The 15,427-nt window shown below is 41.2% G+C and overlaps 1 protein-coding gene and 1 long non-coding RNA gene across 2 annotated transcripts; both read left to right on the top strand.

The window, feature by feature from the left end:
* The first annotated feature begins 653 nt into the window (after positions 1-653).
* Positions 654-1,762, top strand: LOC307147030. Its single transcript, XR_013819207.1, has 3 exons — positions 654-697; positions 734-910; positions 1,547-1,762. It is a non-coding gene; the product is annotated as an uncharacterized lncRNA (long non-coding RNA).
* Positions 1,763-6,311: 4,549 nt separating this feature from the next.
* LOC307147503 (uncharacterized protein) lies at positions 6,312-14,133 on the top strand. The gene is made up of 3 exons (XM_079852255.1): positions 6,312-6,445; positions 12,539-13,544; positions 13,930-14,133. The coding sequence occupies exons 1-2, from the start codon at positions 6,420-6,422 to the stop codon at positions 13,290-13,292; spliced, it is 780 nt and encodes a 259-aa protein (XP_079708381.1). The 5' UTR covers positions 6,312-6,419; the 3' UTR covers positions 13,293-13,544; positions 13,930-14,133.
* Positions 14,134-15,427: the final 1,294 nt, after the last annotated feature.

Below are 15,427 nucleotides of genomic sequence, written 5' to 3'. Positions count from 1 at the left end.
TGCACAACGTTAGATCGTTTGTGCAATGCAATGCAATGCAACTTCTTATCCCTTTAATGAACATGGGAAGGAGTTAGTTCTGGTGTTGCAATTGCATAGCCTATATTATTCTTCAATGCACAGCGTTAGATCGTTTGTGCAAAGCAATGCAATGTTGCATAACATATGTTATCTCTTTAATGAACATTGGAAGTAGTTAGATCTGGTGTGCAATATAATGCAATGCAAAAAGTGCATTGCCTATGTTACTCTTCAATGCACAACGTTAGATTGTTTTTGCAATGCAATGCAAAATGCTATCACACCAGAACTAATTCTGCACAAAGCATTGCATTGCACAAACAATCTAACGTTGTGCAGTGGAGAATAACATCCCAGCAAACATTGATCCGACGGCAACGTCGTGTCCCTGGCCAAAAATAGTCGCGGTATGACGGCATAAATCGGTAAAAATATGTAACACAGAACATTTCCTAAAAATGCATTCAGATACATTTGTACATGTCTACAGTTCTCTGGGGTTGCATGTATAATTGTTATTTTGACTTTTAGCTACGTGTAGTTCAATATATAGTGTATCGGGTGAGAGGACGTCACCTGGCGACGTCTTTTACACGTGCATTTATAGTCCATCATGACCCTCCATCATGAAAGAGACAGGGGTAGCTGCAGCTTGGAGCAATGGGCGTGGCAAGAGGTATGGGCGTGGCAGGAGGTAGGGGCGTGGCAGGAGGTTTATCATTGGTCAAAGGAGTTTCCTCCTGGTGGACTGGACAGAGTCAGAGCATGAGTCAGAGCCATAGAGAGAAGTTGTGACACAGCAATGGCGGTTTGTGGAGCCTCTCTACATTTCCCGAAAGCAGCAGCAGCAGCGCGGTAGAACAGACCGTTTGTGATGCACTTTTAAAAGGTAAGACGTTTAAAGAATAAGATTGTATATTATCAGTACATCTGAATCAAATTAACTTGTGTATTAAAGCATGCTAGTTTACAATTGCTCTCTAAATTAGTAGTTTTAGGGGACGTTATCAGATCAAAGAAAGGTCACTGGATAAGGTTAGTAGTGCATAACAAACCACGAACAGCCTATTAATGGTTAAAACCGTTCTATTAATGCATTTTTATCCTTTGTTGTGTAATAAGAGGTAAAGGCTTCTAAACGTCATAAAATTGGGGAGTGTGATAGGGAAGTGATAAAATGAGTATCCGTTTCATTTCTCATTAAATGTGTAATAACAAAAAAAAAAATCATTATTTTAGATTGCATATTTGAGTAACAAAAACGTATGGGTGGAGTTTTTTTAGGCACTGTGTTTCTGTAAGCTACCTGTCTATATTATGTTTCAGCTCAGCTGATTTTTGGATTGATGGAAAAGGGAAATGGAAGTTTATTCGTGAGATTAAAAACAATGCTTAAAAGCAGCAAGCCATTTACAAAAACAAATCACACTAGACTAAATGGGAAATAATACTAAATACCACAACATGTAATATATGCTACTATAATTTTTCCCATTTTTGTCTCCTTTATCTCTTTCAACACAAGAAGCAGAAAGGGATTCAGTGGATCCTGGAGACTCCCTGCACTGATGCTGTACCTTCACCTTCAGTTTCAGCTCCTTGGATTTTACAAGACTTTCCTTGCTCCTTATTTTTAATAAACATTAAACTTCCCAGTGTTGGTCTTTGTGAAAAAGTTCAGATGCACCCAAGTATGATTAGTGCACAATATAGCATAAAATCTTTAGTTCTATTTAGACTGCTCCTCTATGGGGCGCCGTTTGTAAAGCGGTTCACACTGAAAATAACAGCAACATTTTGTCACATTTAGCTTCAAACAATGTTTAAAAAACTGGTATGAATTTTTGACGGTCACTTTTTAGCACATTTACAACAATATGTCAACTTAGAGATACTTTAAATAGTTAAATCTAAATATTAAATGTTATACCTAAATGTTAAATCTAAATCTAAATGTTAAATCTAAATCTAAATGTTAAATCTAAATGCTAAATCTAAATGTTAAATCTAAATCTAAATGCTAAATCTAAATGTTAAATCTAAATGTTAAATCTAAATGTTAAATCTAAATCTAAATGTTAAATCTAAATGTTAAATCTAAATCTTAATGTTAAATCTAAATATTAAATCTAAATCTAAATTTTAAATCTAAATGTTAAATCTAAATCTAAAAGTTAAATCTAAATCTAAATGTTGAATCTAGATGTTAAATCTAAATCTAAATCTAAATGTTGAATCTAAATGTTTCGGGTGAAACTAAATATTTAACTAATATGCAAATTCAAAATGCCGGTAACCGGATTTAGATTCAACATTTAGATTTAGATTTAGATTTAACATTTAGATTTAACATTTAGATTTAGATTTAACATTTAGATTTAACATTTAGATTTAGATTTAGATTTAACATTTAGATTTAGATTTAGATTTAACATTTAGATTTAGATTTAACATTTAGATTTAACATTTAGATTTAACATTTAGATTTAGATTTAACATTTAGATTTAGATTTAACATTTAGATTTAACATTTAGATTTAGATTTAACATTTAGATTTAGATTTAACATTTAGATTTAACATTTAGATTTAGATTTAACATTTAGATTTAGATTTAACATTTAGATTTAACATTTAGATTTAGATTTAACATTTAGATTTAACATTTAGATTTAACATTTAGATTTAGATTTAACATTTAGATTTAACATTTAGATTTAACATTTAGATTTAACATTTAGATTTAGCATTTAGATTTAACGTTTAACATTTAGGTGTAACATTCAATATTTAGATTTAACTATTTAAAGTATCTCTAAGTTGACAAATATTGTTGTAAATGTGCTAAAAAGTGACCGTCAAAAATTCATACCAGTTTTTTAAATGATGTTTGAAGCTAAATGTGAAAAAATGTTGCTGTTATTTTCAGCGTGAGCCGCTTTACAAACGGCGCCCCATACTCCTCCTGCTGACTCGAGTATATTTTCTCCTCTGTGTCGGACACGACAAGAACAACATAGAGGAAATGACAGACAACATGCTTGACGTGCAGTTTATTCGACATTTATAGACATTATTAGACATTTATAAAATCCCATTGTGCTAAATCAATGCTATATATATATATGTATATATTGTGTATATATATGTGTGTGTGTGTGTGTCTAATTGACAAATAAACCTTCAATTTTTTTTTTTTTTTAAATCTCAAAATCTTTTCAAAACTGATGTTTTATTAGTTTTTATTTTTGGTTTATTTATATTTTTGAGTCATTAACTTTGACTTTTTGAAATTTAAACAATTTTCAGTTGTAAACATTTCTAAGTGTTTAAATTCAACTGATATGGAAAGTGTATCAACCTACCCATACTTGAAAGCAGTTTTTACCAGTATTAGAGAGATCTACAACTCTTTTCACTCATCATTAAGGCTCCTCTGAACGATGCATTATATCATGTATACTGTAATTACCATAATAAAATAACCATGTTTGCAGTTGTGCCAACCTGACATGCAAATTTCTGGACAAAAGTTTTTCAATTATCTCAACAGCTTTAAAACTTCTGAAATTTATTAACTTTGTTTATATGAAAGGTTCAAATGACGCCATAGAATTTCATTTTTAATTTTTTATTCTTAAGACACCATTTGAGTTTTTAGACTGTTCATTTGTGCGGACAGTTGCTACTATAGTATGAATCAGTGAAGGAATGAGTTTTGACTTAGAACACAAGCCCTTGATGGCAAATTCAATTGAAGTTTCAAAAAAAATAATTGTAAAAATGACAACTGAATAAATGTTTTTGGATAAAATGGTGTTTGTTTTGCTTAATTGATTAATGTCACTTAAAAGAAGTTTATTAAACCGTTTTTACTTCATTTTATAATTATATGGTGAGTGTTTGATCAAACACGTATATAGCCTATGTATGCCTTTATACAGCAAAAACATTTGCTGTACCATTATTATAAAAATAACATTACTATTAGTTTGTATGTACTTTAAATGAACGTACAAAACTAGTATGACTTTAATAATGTCAGGAGACATTTTTATCTTTAAAATAATAATTTAATTTGTTTTTTAATGATTTAAAAAAGTCGCGGTGGTGATGACGTCATGTAACCCGCGCCCTAAATTTGAGAATGTATTCTCAATATCATTATTGCTATTTTCACAGTGAAAGAAATGTATTTGGTCTTGTATAATTGTTTGTTGGCCAAAAGTGATTAAGTATATGGCTCGCTTTTATGCGGATCAGGAAGCTTTCACGGCACGCCCCGTTCCTCCTGGCACGCCCCATTCCTTTCCGACCTCGTGGCACGCCCATTGCTCCAGGCTGCAGTTACCTCTACTTGTCATGAAATCCTTGTGAAATATGCAAAAGCTGTGCTTAATCCTTGCATGGTTAATACTGCAAACATTAATTTAATTGCCAAAGTAGTTTTTAAGAGGTTGTGAAGACGTCCACTGACGTCCTTTACACGTCAAGGCTGTGAACAGACGTCCACTGATGTCTTTTACACGTCTAGTCAAGCAAGACAGAAAAAAAACAGGAATTATCTTTATGAAATACACGAATTGTATACAAAGTAAATATATTTACTTTATCTTGTTTAAATAAATTATAATCACACAGTTCCCAGTGTGGTTAAGTGAATGCAAAGCCTCTGCATTTTAGTCATTATTTCAACCTGTAGCCTATACGTTGTGTTTTTTGTTTTTTTTATGGAATGTATGCATATACATGTAAAACAGAAATATATCTGGTCACCATTTATGTCTGAGTTGGATGTAATTGCCAAAACTGTGCTGCCAAGATGTAACAAAAGATCTCCCGACATTATCAAATCCCGCGATAGGTTAGATTATCTCACGAGATGTTAACACGTTTTCCCCATAGACTTCACTCCGGAACACTGAAGTTTGAACAACCACGAAGAGAGGAGGAATTGAGGCCCATATTATTAGAAATCTACTGTTGGGTACGTACATTTTGTATTATTAGATTCACGTGCTAGAGTTTTACTTGTTTGACATGAATGAACCGAAAGAAATGATGCCCACATTGTCAACTGAAATTGGCTAACTGAGTTTGGCTAAAATTAGCTAGTAGGCTAAAAGTTAATTTGTTTGAACTTATACAACGGTATACCATAGTATAAAGTATGTTTAATGATACAGTCAAAGTTATTACTGTAAATTATTAATGTAGCCTTTTGAGAGTTTCTTTCAGAAAGTAAATTATCTGAAGTAGAATGAAATGTTTAGCTGGATTTGAACATGTATGTTTTCAGTAACTGCTTTAAAAATATTTTGTAATTTTAGAATTGCTAAACATGTCTATTCAGGGGACATCACAGCCCACCTGTCTTTATCAGAAATGTCCTGTTCACTTTCTCACTGTTACACACCTAGAGGTGAAGAGGCAGGGGACAAATGCTGTTTACCTCAAATTTTTAATTTTCATTTATTTTAAAAAGAAATATATTCTCTTCCCTTAGATGCTGTGAAGAGGTGGAGCCCACATGCTACAGACACTGAAATTGATGCAGCAATGGCAGAACACCTGAAACACGCTCCAGGAAGAGCTGGGGGTGGTGGATACAAAAAATGAGCAAAACAATGTGTTTAAGGGATAGTTCACCCAAAAATGAAAATTGTCATCATTTACTCAACCTCATGTTTCAAACCTGTATACCTTTCTATGTTATGCTAAACACAAAGATGTTTGGAAGAATGTTTGTAACCAAGCAGATGTCGCTTCCCATTAACTACCATAATCATTTTTTCTCCAATAATGGTAGTCAATGGATGCTCTGTTTGCTTGGTTACAAACATTCTTCAAAATATTTTGTGTTCAGCAGAAGAAAGAAACTCATACAGGTTTGGAATTTGGTGAGTAAATTACATAATTTTCATTTTTGGGTGAACTATCTTTATATTATAATTCAGTATTTTGCAATTGGTATTTTAGTTTGGTTAACAAATCGAGAGCTTAGAATTATAAGGTTCTATCTCCATTTATTGTAGTTTATTGAGGATCAAAGTTTTTAAACTCGGTTTATGTTTTGTGAGATGGAACCTTTTTATTTTATTAATAACTATTAACAAAATATTTTTTTTTACAAAAATAACACCACACAGGCATTAATAAACACCTAATGGATCAGATTGTCAAAAACTCAATTTCGACCAAAAGTGGAGATAGAACCTTGTTAAAAGTCCGTGCCCTGACATAGACTACGTTACCCATAATGCATGTGTTCATTTGTAGTTTTACTCAATCGCGGTTGCGCGAGGTACTTTCACTTTGGTTTGGTCCAGTGCCATGAGAGCATCATTCACGGTGCAGAGAATTGCCATCCTTTGTTAATCCTGTGCTAATCTTGTGTGTATGAGTGCTGTGTGCGTCCTTAAGATGTAAGTACGACTTTTGCATGAATGACGCGTTTATCGCAGAGTTATTAGCTCAGGTGGCGAAGTTGTTATACTCGTGTTATTCCCTACTGTTATACTGCTGCGGCCCGCTACGGCGCTCCACATGCGTTTCTAAAGTAGCCATATACTGTATATACTTTATATTGCCTTGCAAATAACTGCAAATATTATATTTAATTTGTAGTTTGCCTGTTTTTTGGCACATTTCACTATTTTGAGATTTATGGCATTTATGCAAGTTCATTTATAGTGTTAGAGCTCCCTCTAGTGGATTTTGGTTGTACTGCGGGTGATTTCTTTATGCATCTGTATGTAACCATAGCCTACTTGTTTATTAATATACATTTTATTGTATTTTCTGTTTCAGATAACCACACACACACACACACACACACATCCACAAACACACCTAATTTGTCATATCAATACCTGTAAACCATCCTCATCTCCATGTACCTGACTCCTCCTCAATAAATTCTCAAAACTGCAACATTGGATTTGCCTATTCCTTCTGACCGAGGAAGACTCAGTTGACGAGCAATCCATAATCAGCCGCAGACGCACACGGTCTATCACAAGTGGTCCTTCGAGCCGGATGTTTATTGGCTGAGTCAACAAGATGGCAACTCCACAAGATGAAGTTCCTCAGGAGAAGAGTCCAAAGCATAGTCCCCGTCCAAGAAGGAGCAGAAAGCTTCCGGGACATCTGGCGGAGTATGATCACGACCTACCTGATCCAGAGGAGACAGAGTCTTCAAGCAGCAGCAGTTCAGAGGAATCTGATATGGAGAAGAAGAAGAAGATGAAAAAATGGAAGAGAATGGAGGCAGCTTGGGGCAGTGTACTGAAAACGATGAATGAGATGCAAATCACTATGAAGGAGACCAGTGGTGCATTAACCAAGCGTGTGGAACAACTGGAGCGAGCATGTAAGTCATGCAGTCCTCTCCCTCCTCAGAGTGATGCTCAACAGCAAGATAGAGCCGCTTCGCTTCCTGCTCTACTCCAAACACCACAGCCTAGCAGTGTGGGCATGAGCAGCATCCATACTACTGATCAGCTACACGTCCTGGAACCAGCAGTGAGGCAGGACATTAGAACGCCTGTGAACCTGTTAAGGCCAGTAGAACCTATTGCATCTTCACCAATGCGAAATGCAAGCCCCATTCTCCAATCAGCGCCAAGGCCAGCTCCACTGCCTTTAAGCCCTATCATTCAGCCTACTTCAAATATTCAGCCAACGCCGCTGCCACAGAACCTTGTAACTCAACCTTCACAGCAGCCAGGCGCAATGCTAGTACCTCAACCTGTGCTTCAGCAACCGCCAGTGACACCGCCTGTACTACAGCCCAGGGTGAATACTGCATTTCAGCCCGCAGGTCAGTCTGCACCTTGGCCCACGCCACAGCCTGCTCCCCAGCTGAGAATCCCTGTGGCCCATTCAGGTATTCAGCCGGCATCGCTACCTGCTCCGCCCCCCAGAATGAGTCATGTGATTCAGCCTGCTCTACAACCTGTCAATCAAGTAGCCCAATCAGTACAGTTTGGGAGGCTTGAACCACGTCAGGCTGAGCCCCTATACAGTCAGAGGTACCAACACCCGCAGCCTTCAGGCAGCTCCACCCAGGTACTCTCTGCACAATCTCACGACTTCTCTGCAGTCTCAGGGTCACTGTATCAGCCACCACCAGGGATATCAGCGCCGCAGGCTTATAACCAGCTTTATGTAGCTCCACCTCCTGATTCTGCCAACTACTACTCTGCTGCTCATCCATCAGTCTCTGCCTACCCCTCACTGCCTGCTGCATTTACTGCACAAGCCGCAGTACCACCAGCAGCAGAAGTCACCCAGCCAAACCTGATGGAGATGATCTTAGCATCCTCATATGGCATCCCGAAGCCTAGACTGGTGACATTCAAATCAGGCAGAGAGAGTGACTTTGCATTACTGAAGAAAGGACTGGACAGCCTACTTGGGCCACATGCTCATCTCACAGAGGAGTATAAATATCACATCCTGATAGATCAGTTAGAGCATCCATGTGCGTTACAAGTGGCCAGACGCTATATTCACGACCGCACTCCTTACACTAGTGCAATGAGAGCTTTGGAGCAGAGATATGGGCAACCCAGGCAATTAGTCCAGAGTGAACTGAGTGCTATACTTAACTGCTCTCCTATTAAGGCAGGTGACCCTCAAGCCTTTGAAGATTTCTCCCTGGCGGTGTCCAGTCTAGTGGGCCTCCTCAGTACTATGGACGATGTAGCAGCCAGTGAGCTCCAGTGTGGTTCACACGTAGACAGGTTACTCACTAAGCTTCCGCCTAGTTACAGAGACAGTTTCATCGAGTACTGCATCACACGTGGTATCATACGCACTGGCAGCAGTTGCACCTACAATATGTACGACTTCTCCGGGTGGCTCGAGCGCAAGTCCCAAGTTCTACAGTTATCACGGCAAGCCATTCAGTCACAGCCCTCAGACAGACCACGCCCAGAGAGGGGCAACCCCAGAGTCTCTGCAGGGTCCAGGGCACAGAGTAAGTCTACATCCATCTATTATGGCTCAGATCCCGCTCAAACACAGCCAAAGATGGACACTAAGGCACACATTACTAATCCTTCTTCCTCCTATAAGAAGAAGCAGTTTAAGCCATACTGCCCATACTGTGAAGGGACAGAGCACTACCTCAGTGGCTGTGTAGATTTTAAGAAGCTAGACCTCAAAGCTGTAGCTTCTTGGATAAAGGAAAAATCCAAATGTTGGCGCTGTGGCCGTAAACATACCCCCGAGCAATGTACTCTTAAGAAGATGTGCAGCACCTGCGGAGAACAGCACTTATTAGTGCTTCATGACCTGGCTGAAGCGAAGAGGAGGGACCCGAATATCCTAACAGTGAGCACCAGCCGAGTGTTTTTGGCTCCTATCAGTCACTCTGGCCGTGTAATGCTTAAGGTTGTGCCCATCCAGTTACACCATCAAAGGAAATCTCTGGACACATATGCTCTTCTTGATGATGGCTCAGAGAAAACCATTATACTCCCTGCTGCTGTCAAGTCGTTAGGTTTAATCCAGGAGGAGGAAACTCTGTCTCTGCGTACTATTCGTCAAGACGTGATCCATATTAAAGGAGGCTATGTCTCTTTCCAGGTGTCCCCAAAGGCCAAGCCAAAAATACGTTACAACATAACGCGTGCATTTACCGCTCAACAGCTCAGCCTAGCTGAACAGTCATGCCCAGTGGAGCTCTTAAAGGAGAAGTATCATCATCTACAGCGAGTGCAGCTTGAAGGATTCAATCAGATACAGCCACTTGTGTTAATCGGCTCTGACAATGCTCACCTCATAACTCCTGTCTGTTCTATCCTGCGAGGCTCAGCCCAAGGACCTGTCGCCGTCTGCACCAAGCTCGGGTGGGCTATCCAGGGTCCGAGCTGCAGTATGCCCACACAGCAGGGGGAGGCGCACTGCCTGAACATATCATGCCTTTCTCCTGCCATTGCCCTTCAACAGGATGTACAGCGTCTGTGGCAACTAGATGCTCCCCTCCATAGACCTGGAAAGGAGGACACACGCTCAAAGGAGGACAGAGAGGCCATAGCAATGTTAGAGGCCAAGACCATCAGAGTACCTGTGGATGGTGTAGAGCGATATGCCACCCCCCTGCTCAGGAAGAAGGACTTCCCACAGATGCATGTCTCCTCTGAAGTAGTGAAAGGCCTTCTGAGGTCCACTGAGCGTAAGCTAGCTAAGAATCCTGACCTGGCACTCACATACAACCAGGAGATCAAGAGGTTGATAGATTCTGGTTATGTTGTAAAGCTGACTCCCGAAGAGATTCATAGCTCTGCTGAATCTTGGTATGTACCACACCACATTGTACATCACAACAACAAAGCTCGGGTGGTCTTTAACTGCTCCTTTGAGTTCCAGGGGACCGTTCTTAACCACTACCTCCTGCCAGGACCTCCTCTGGGGCCTACACTTCTGGGTGTACTCCTGCGTTTCCGCCAGTATCCTGTTGCAGTGAGCGGAGATATAAAGGCCATGTTTCATCAGATCCGCCTGCTCCCTGAAGACTGCCCCCTGCTGCGGTTCTTATGGAGAGACTGTGAAACAGAGAGGCCCCCAGATGTATATGAGTGGAGAGTCCTGCCCTTTGGGACAACGTGTAGCCCCTGCTGTGCTACCTTTGCCCTTCAGAGCCACGTAAGGGAGCACAGAGACACCTATAAAGACATCTACGACTCTGTCCACACAGCCTTCTACGTGGACAACTGCCTGCAGTCCCTTTTTGACCCACAAGAGGCCAAGTTGCTCATTGACAGAATGAGAGAGCTGCTTATCCAAGGTGGATTTGAGATACGACAGTGGGCGAGCAACATCCCTGAAGTGGTCGCTCATCTGCCAGGTACTGCCAGGTCAGATAGCTGTGAACTGTGGCTAAACCTTAAAAGCCTTGATCCCCAGGAGTCAACACTGGGTCTCAGCTGGCACTGCACTACTGACGTCCTGGGATACAAGCACCGCCCTGTAACCTACACAACTGTGACGCTGCGCAATGTTTACAAAGTACTGGCCAGTCAGTATGACCCATTGGGTTATATCTGCCCCTACACTACAAGAGCAAAGCTCATTGTGCAGGCCCTGTGGAGCACCGAGAGAGGATGGGATGAGCCCATAGAAGGAAACCTGCTTCAGTCCTGGCTTGAATGGGAAAAGGAATTATCTTATCTCCAGCATATCACCATTCCTCGATGTTACGCTCTTCCTCACAACAGCAACAGTGCGACATATGAGGCTCACATCTTCTGTGACGCCTCAGAGAAGGCGTATGGAGCTGTGGCCTATCTCAGAATCATAGAGCAGCAAGCTCACATCTCTACCTCCTTCATCATGGCACGCTCCAGAGTAGCGCCCCGCAAACAGGTGTCGATACCCCGACTGGAGCTGTGTGCTGCGCTCACTGGAGCCCAACTGGCCAAGGTACTTCAAACTGAGCTCTCACTACCCCTTCACTCAATCTACCTGTGGACAGATTCCACTACAGTGCTTCAGTGGATCCAATCCAGCTCCTGCAGGTACAAAGTTTTTGTGGGGACTCGGATCTGTGAGATACAGGAGCTGACCTCTCCGGAACAGTGGGGGTATGTAAACTCTGATGATAATCCAGCCGATGACATCACAAGAGGGAAACCACTATCAGAGCTCACAGTCTCCAGCCGATGGGCACAGGGCCCACACTTTCTCACACAGACTCCTGACACCTGGCCGAAGCCCCCGACAGAGTTCCCAGAATGTGGCAGTGAAGAACTCAGAAAGACCGCCTTCTGTGGCCTTACAAATGTATCACCAAGTTTGCCAGATCCAGCACAGTACTCATCTTTAGATGATTTGATTCTGGCCACTCACCAATCCCTGCAGGGGGCGGCTACCACCCCCTACACTGCAAGTGAGCGTCTGGAGGCAGAGACCCAGCTGCTTCAATCTGCGCAGAAGGACAGCTTCCCAGAGGAGGTCCAAGCCTTACAAGCAGGTAACCCTGTTCGCCCGAGCAGTCGTCTCAGCGCCCTTTCCCCTGAGTATGACAGCCCCAGTGGACTAATCAGAGTGGGAGGCCGCCTGCGTCAAGCTACAGATGTAGACCCTGACAGCATCCACCCAGTTGTGTTATCACCTGATCACCCTCTGACTCAGCTCATCATAAAGCACTATGATGTTCAGCTGTTTCACTCTGGTGCAGAGAGACTCTATGCAGAGTTACGCCGCACCTACTGGATTCTCAGAGGTCGCCAGGCCATTAAGAAACATCAATACCGGTGTGTGGACTGCAGGAGATGGCGCTCCTCACCCTCCACACCAAAGATGGCTGATCTTCCCTCATCTCGGCTGAGACTCTACAAACCGCCCTTCTGGTCTACAGGCGTAGACTGTTTCGGACCATATCTGATTAAGATTGGGCGTAGGAGAGAAAAACGCTGGGGAATCATCTACAAATGCCTCACCACTAGGTGTGTCCACTTAGATCTCATCCCTAGCCTTGATACTGACTCTTTCTTAATGTCATTACGCAGGTTTATTGCACGCCGGGGGAAGCCGTACGAGCTGTGGTCCGACCGGGGCACCAATTTCAGGGGCGGCCATAAAGAACTACAGAGCGCCTTTGAGAGCATGGCACCAAAGTTGCAGCAGCAACTGGCTAAGCAGACTATCAACTTCCACTTCAACCCACCGTACTCTCCTCATTTCGGGGGAACCTGGGAGAGGGAGATCAGATCTGTTAAGTCAGCCCTGCAAGGCGTCCTGAAAGACCAAGTTGTGGCAGAAGAAGTGCTCCTAACAGCTCTCATAGAAGTTGAAGGGCTCCTTAATTCTAAACCACTCGGATATGCCTCCTCTGATGTGGCTGACCCGGACCCCATCACGCCAAACTTGCTGCTAATGGGGCGGCGCGACGCTGCATTACCACAGGCAGTATACGGCCCTCATGATACCCTTTCCAACAGAAGATGGAAACACAGTCAGGTGATCAGTGATCATTTCTGGAAACGCTTTGTCCAGAACTACCTCCCAGGGCTTCAGCTGAGACATAAATGGAGGAAATCTACTGATAATGCTACTGTGGGACAAATTGTGATGATTGTTGACTCCAACCTTCCCAGAGGACTTTGGCTGGTTGGGACCATCACCAAGGTTTTCCCAGGAACAGATGGTGTTGTTCGAGCTGCGGAGGTGAAGGTTAAAGACAGTATCTACATTCGCCCGGTAACCAAACTGGTGGAGCTCCCTGAAATGCCTGAGGATTCAAGCGGAACTTCTTCAAACTAGTTGACTTTTGAATGAGTGTATTTGCCAGGCAAATACAGGGGCGGCTGTTAAAAGTCCGTGCCCTGACATAGACTACGTTACCCATAATGCATGTGTTCATTTGTAGTTTTACTCAATCGCGGTTGCGCGAGGTACTTTCACTTTGGTTTGGTCCAGTGCCATGAGAGCATCATTCACGGTGCAGAGAATTGCCATCCTTTGTTAATCCTGTGCTAATCTTGTGTGTATGAGTGCTGTGTGCGTCCTTAAGATGTAAGTACGACTTTTGCATGAATGACGCGTTTATCGCAGAGTTATTAGCTCAGGTGGCGAAGTTGTTATACTCGTGTTATTCCCTACTGTTATACTGCTGCGGCCCGCTACGGCGCTCCACATGCGTTTCTAAAGTAGCCATATACTGTATATACTTTATATTGCCTTGCAAATAACTGCAAATATTATATTTAATTTGTAGTTTGCCTGTTTTTTGGCACATTTCACTATTTTGAGATTTATGGCATTTATGCAAGTTCATTTATAGTGTTAGAGCTCCCTCTAGTGGATTTTGGTTGTACTGCGGGTGATTTCTTTATGCATCTGTATGTAACCATAGCCTACTTGTTTATTAATATACATTTTATTGTATTTTCTGTTTCAGATAACCACACACACACACACACACACACATCCACAAACACACCTAATTTGTCATATCAATACCTGTAAACCATCCTCATCTCCATGTACCTGACTCCTCCTCAATAAATTCTCAAAACTGCAACATTGGATTTGCCTATTCCTTCTGACCGAGGAAGACTCAGTTGACGAGCAATCCATAATCAGCCGCAGACGCACACGGTCTATCACAAACCTTATAATTCTAAGCTCACGAAATGTTAAACATTGAAAAAAATAAAGAGAAATTTTGGCTGTTCAAGATCAATAAAATGTTGTGCTTAATCAGAACATGCTTCTTTTTTGCTTATGTCCACAAATAATGTGTTATTGTTTTTGATGTACACGTGATTAAAACGTTTTATTGACGTTCAGGTCTGACTAGACCAATTTTGGACCTTTTTAGAACCTTTGTCAAGATGTGTAAACCTTGATTGCCTTTCACGATGTTACACAATAGGTGTGTGATTATTTTATATGCAGGCTATTTATTTTATATATACACTTAAATTATGCAGCAACACATTAAAACACATATGACGACGCTTTTACACGTCCAGGGACGCGCAGAAGAGACGTGGAATTCACGGCCAGACGACGTCAAAGACGTCGGTTCAACTTCCATTTTGGAACTATTTTTCAACCATGACGGGACGTCTCTGTCGGACGTCTTTTCAACGGTCATTAAACGTCCAAATGTTTGCTGGGGTTAAAGTCATTAGTTGTAAAGCTTGAGGTGTAAATCTTGTTCTCATACACAGATATGACCTATTTATGAATGAAATTCATGCATTTATTTGTTATTTAAACTGATGCAAACAGGGAAAGAGAGTAGAAAACACTAATTATCCTGTCGCCCCCTCTAGTGGACAGCATTAAGTATTACGGCCTTCATTGCTCAGAGAACGCAAATCAATGGCTTTTTTGGGAAAGTAAGTCTGACCAGTTAGAAAAGATATAAGCGAGTCAGACCAGTCTCAAGGTCTGAGCTGAGTTTGGTGAAGCATTAAAGTTCTAGGCGGAGTCGATTTCTCATAATAATTGTGGTAAGGATGGTCTTAGTTGTAGCTAGGCAGGCAGCAAAAGGAAGAAAAAACTGAATTCTCTTAAAGATGATTTAATTTTCTTGTCAGGGCATGCTCCAACAGTGTAACAGGGTTCCATCCACCAAAATTCCAACACAGGAAAAAATAAAGTAAAAACAAAATAAAAGAAGAAAAAAAAATAACAAAATAATATTTACATAAAGAACGTCAAACACGTTGGCTACTGGCCCAACAGTCACCCTTTTTTTCTCAGTCCAAACAATTAGACTCTTTATAGTTGAGGCTCCTCCCCTCAAATTCAAACATACCAATGGCAAGGCTATCTCAATTACAATATACATCAGATTATTTATGAGACCAGATTTAACATCAACATTCCAACATGAATATTAGCATCTTCTTTATCAAGCTCCATTTTCATCATGAAAATCAACG

This window comes from Squalius cephalus (assembly GCF_949319135.1).
Source record: "Squalius cephalus genome assembly, chromosome: 19".
Taxonomy (NCBI): Eukaryota; Metazoa; Chordata; class Actinopteri; order Cypriniformes; family Leuciscidae; genus Squalius; species Squalius cephalus.
This window is presented reverse-complemented; position numbering and strand designations above follow the sequence as displayed.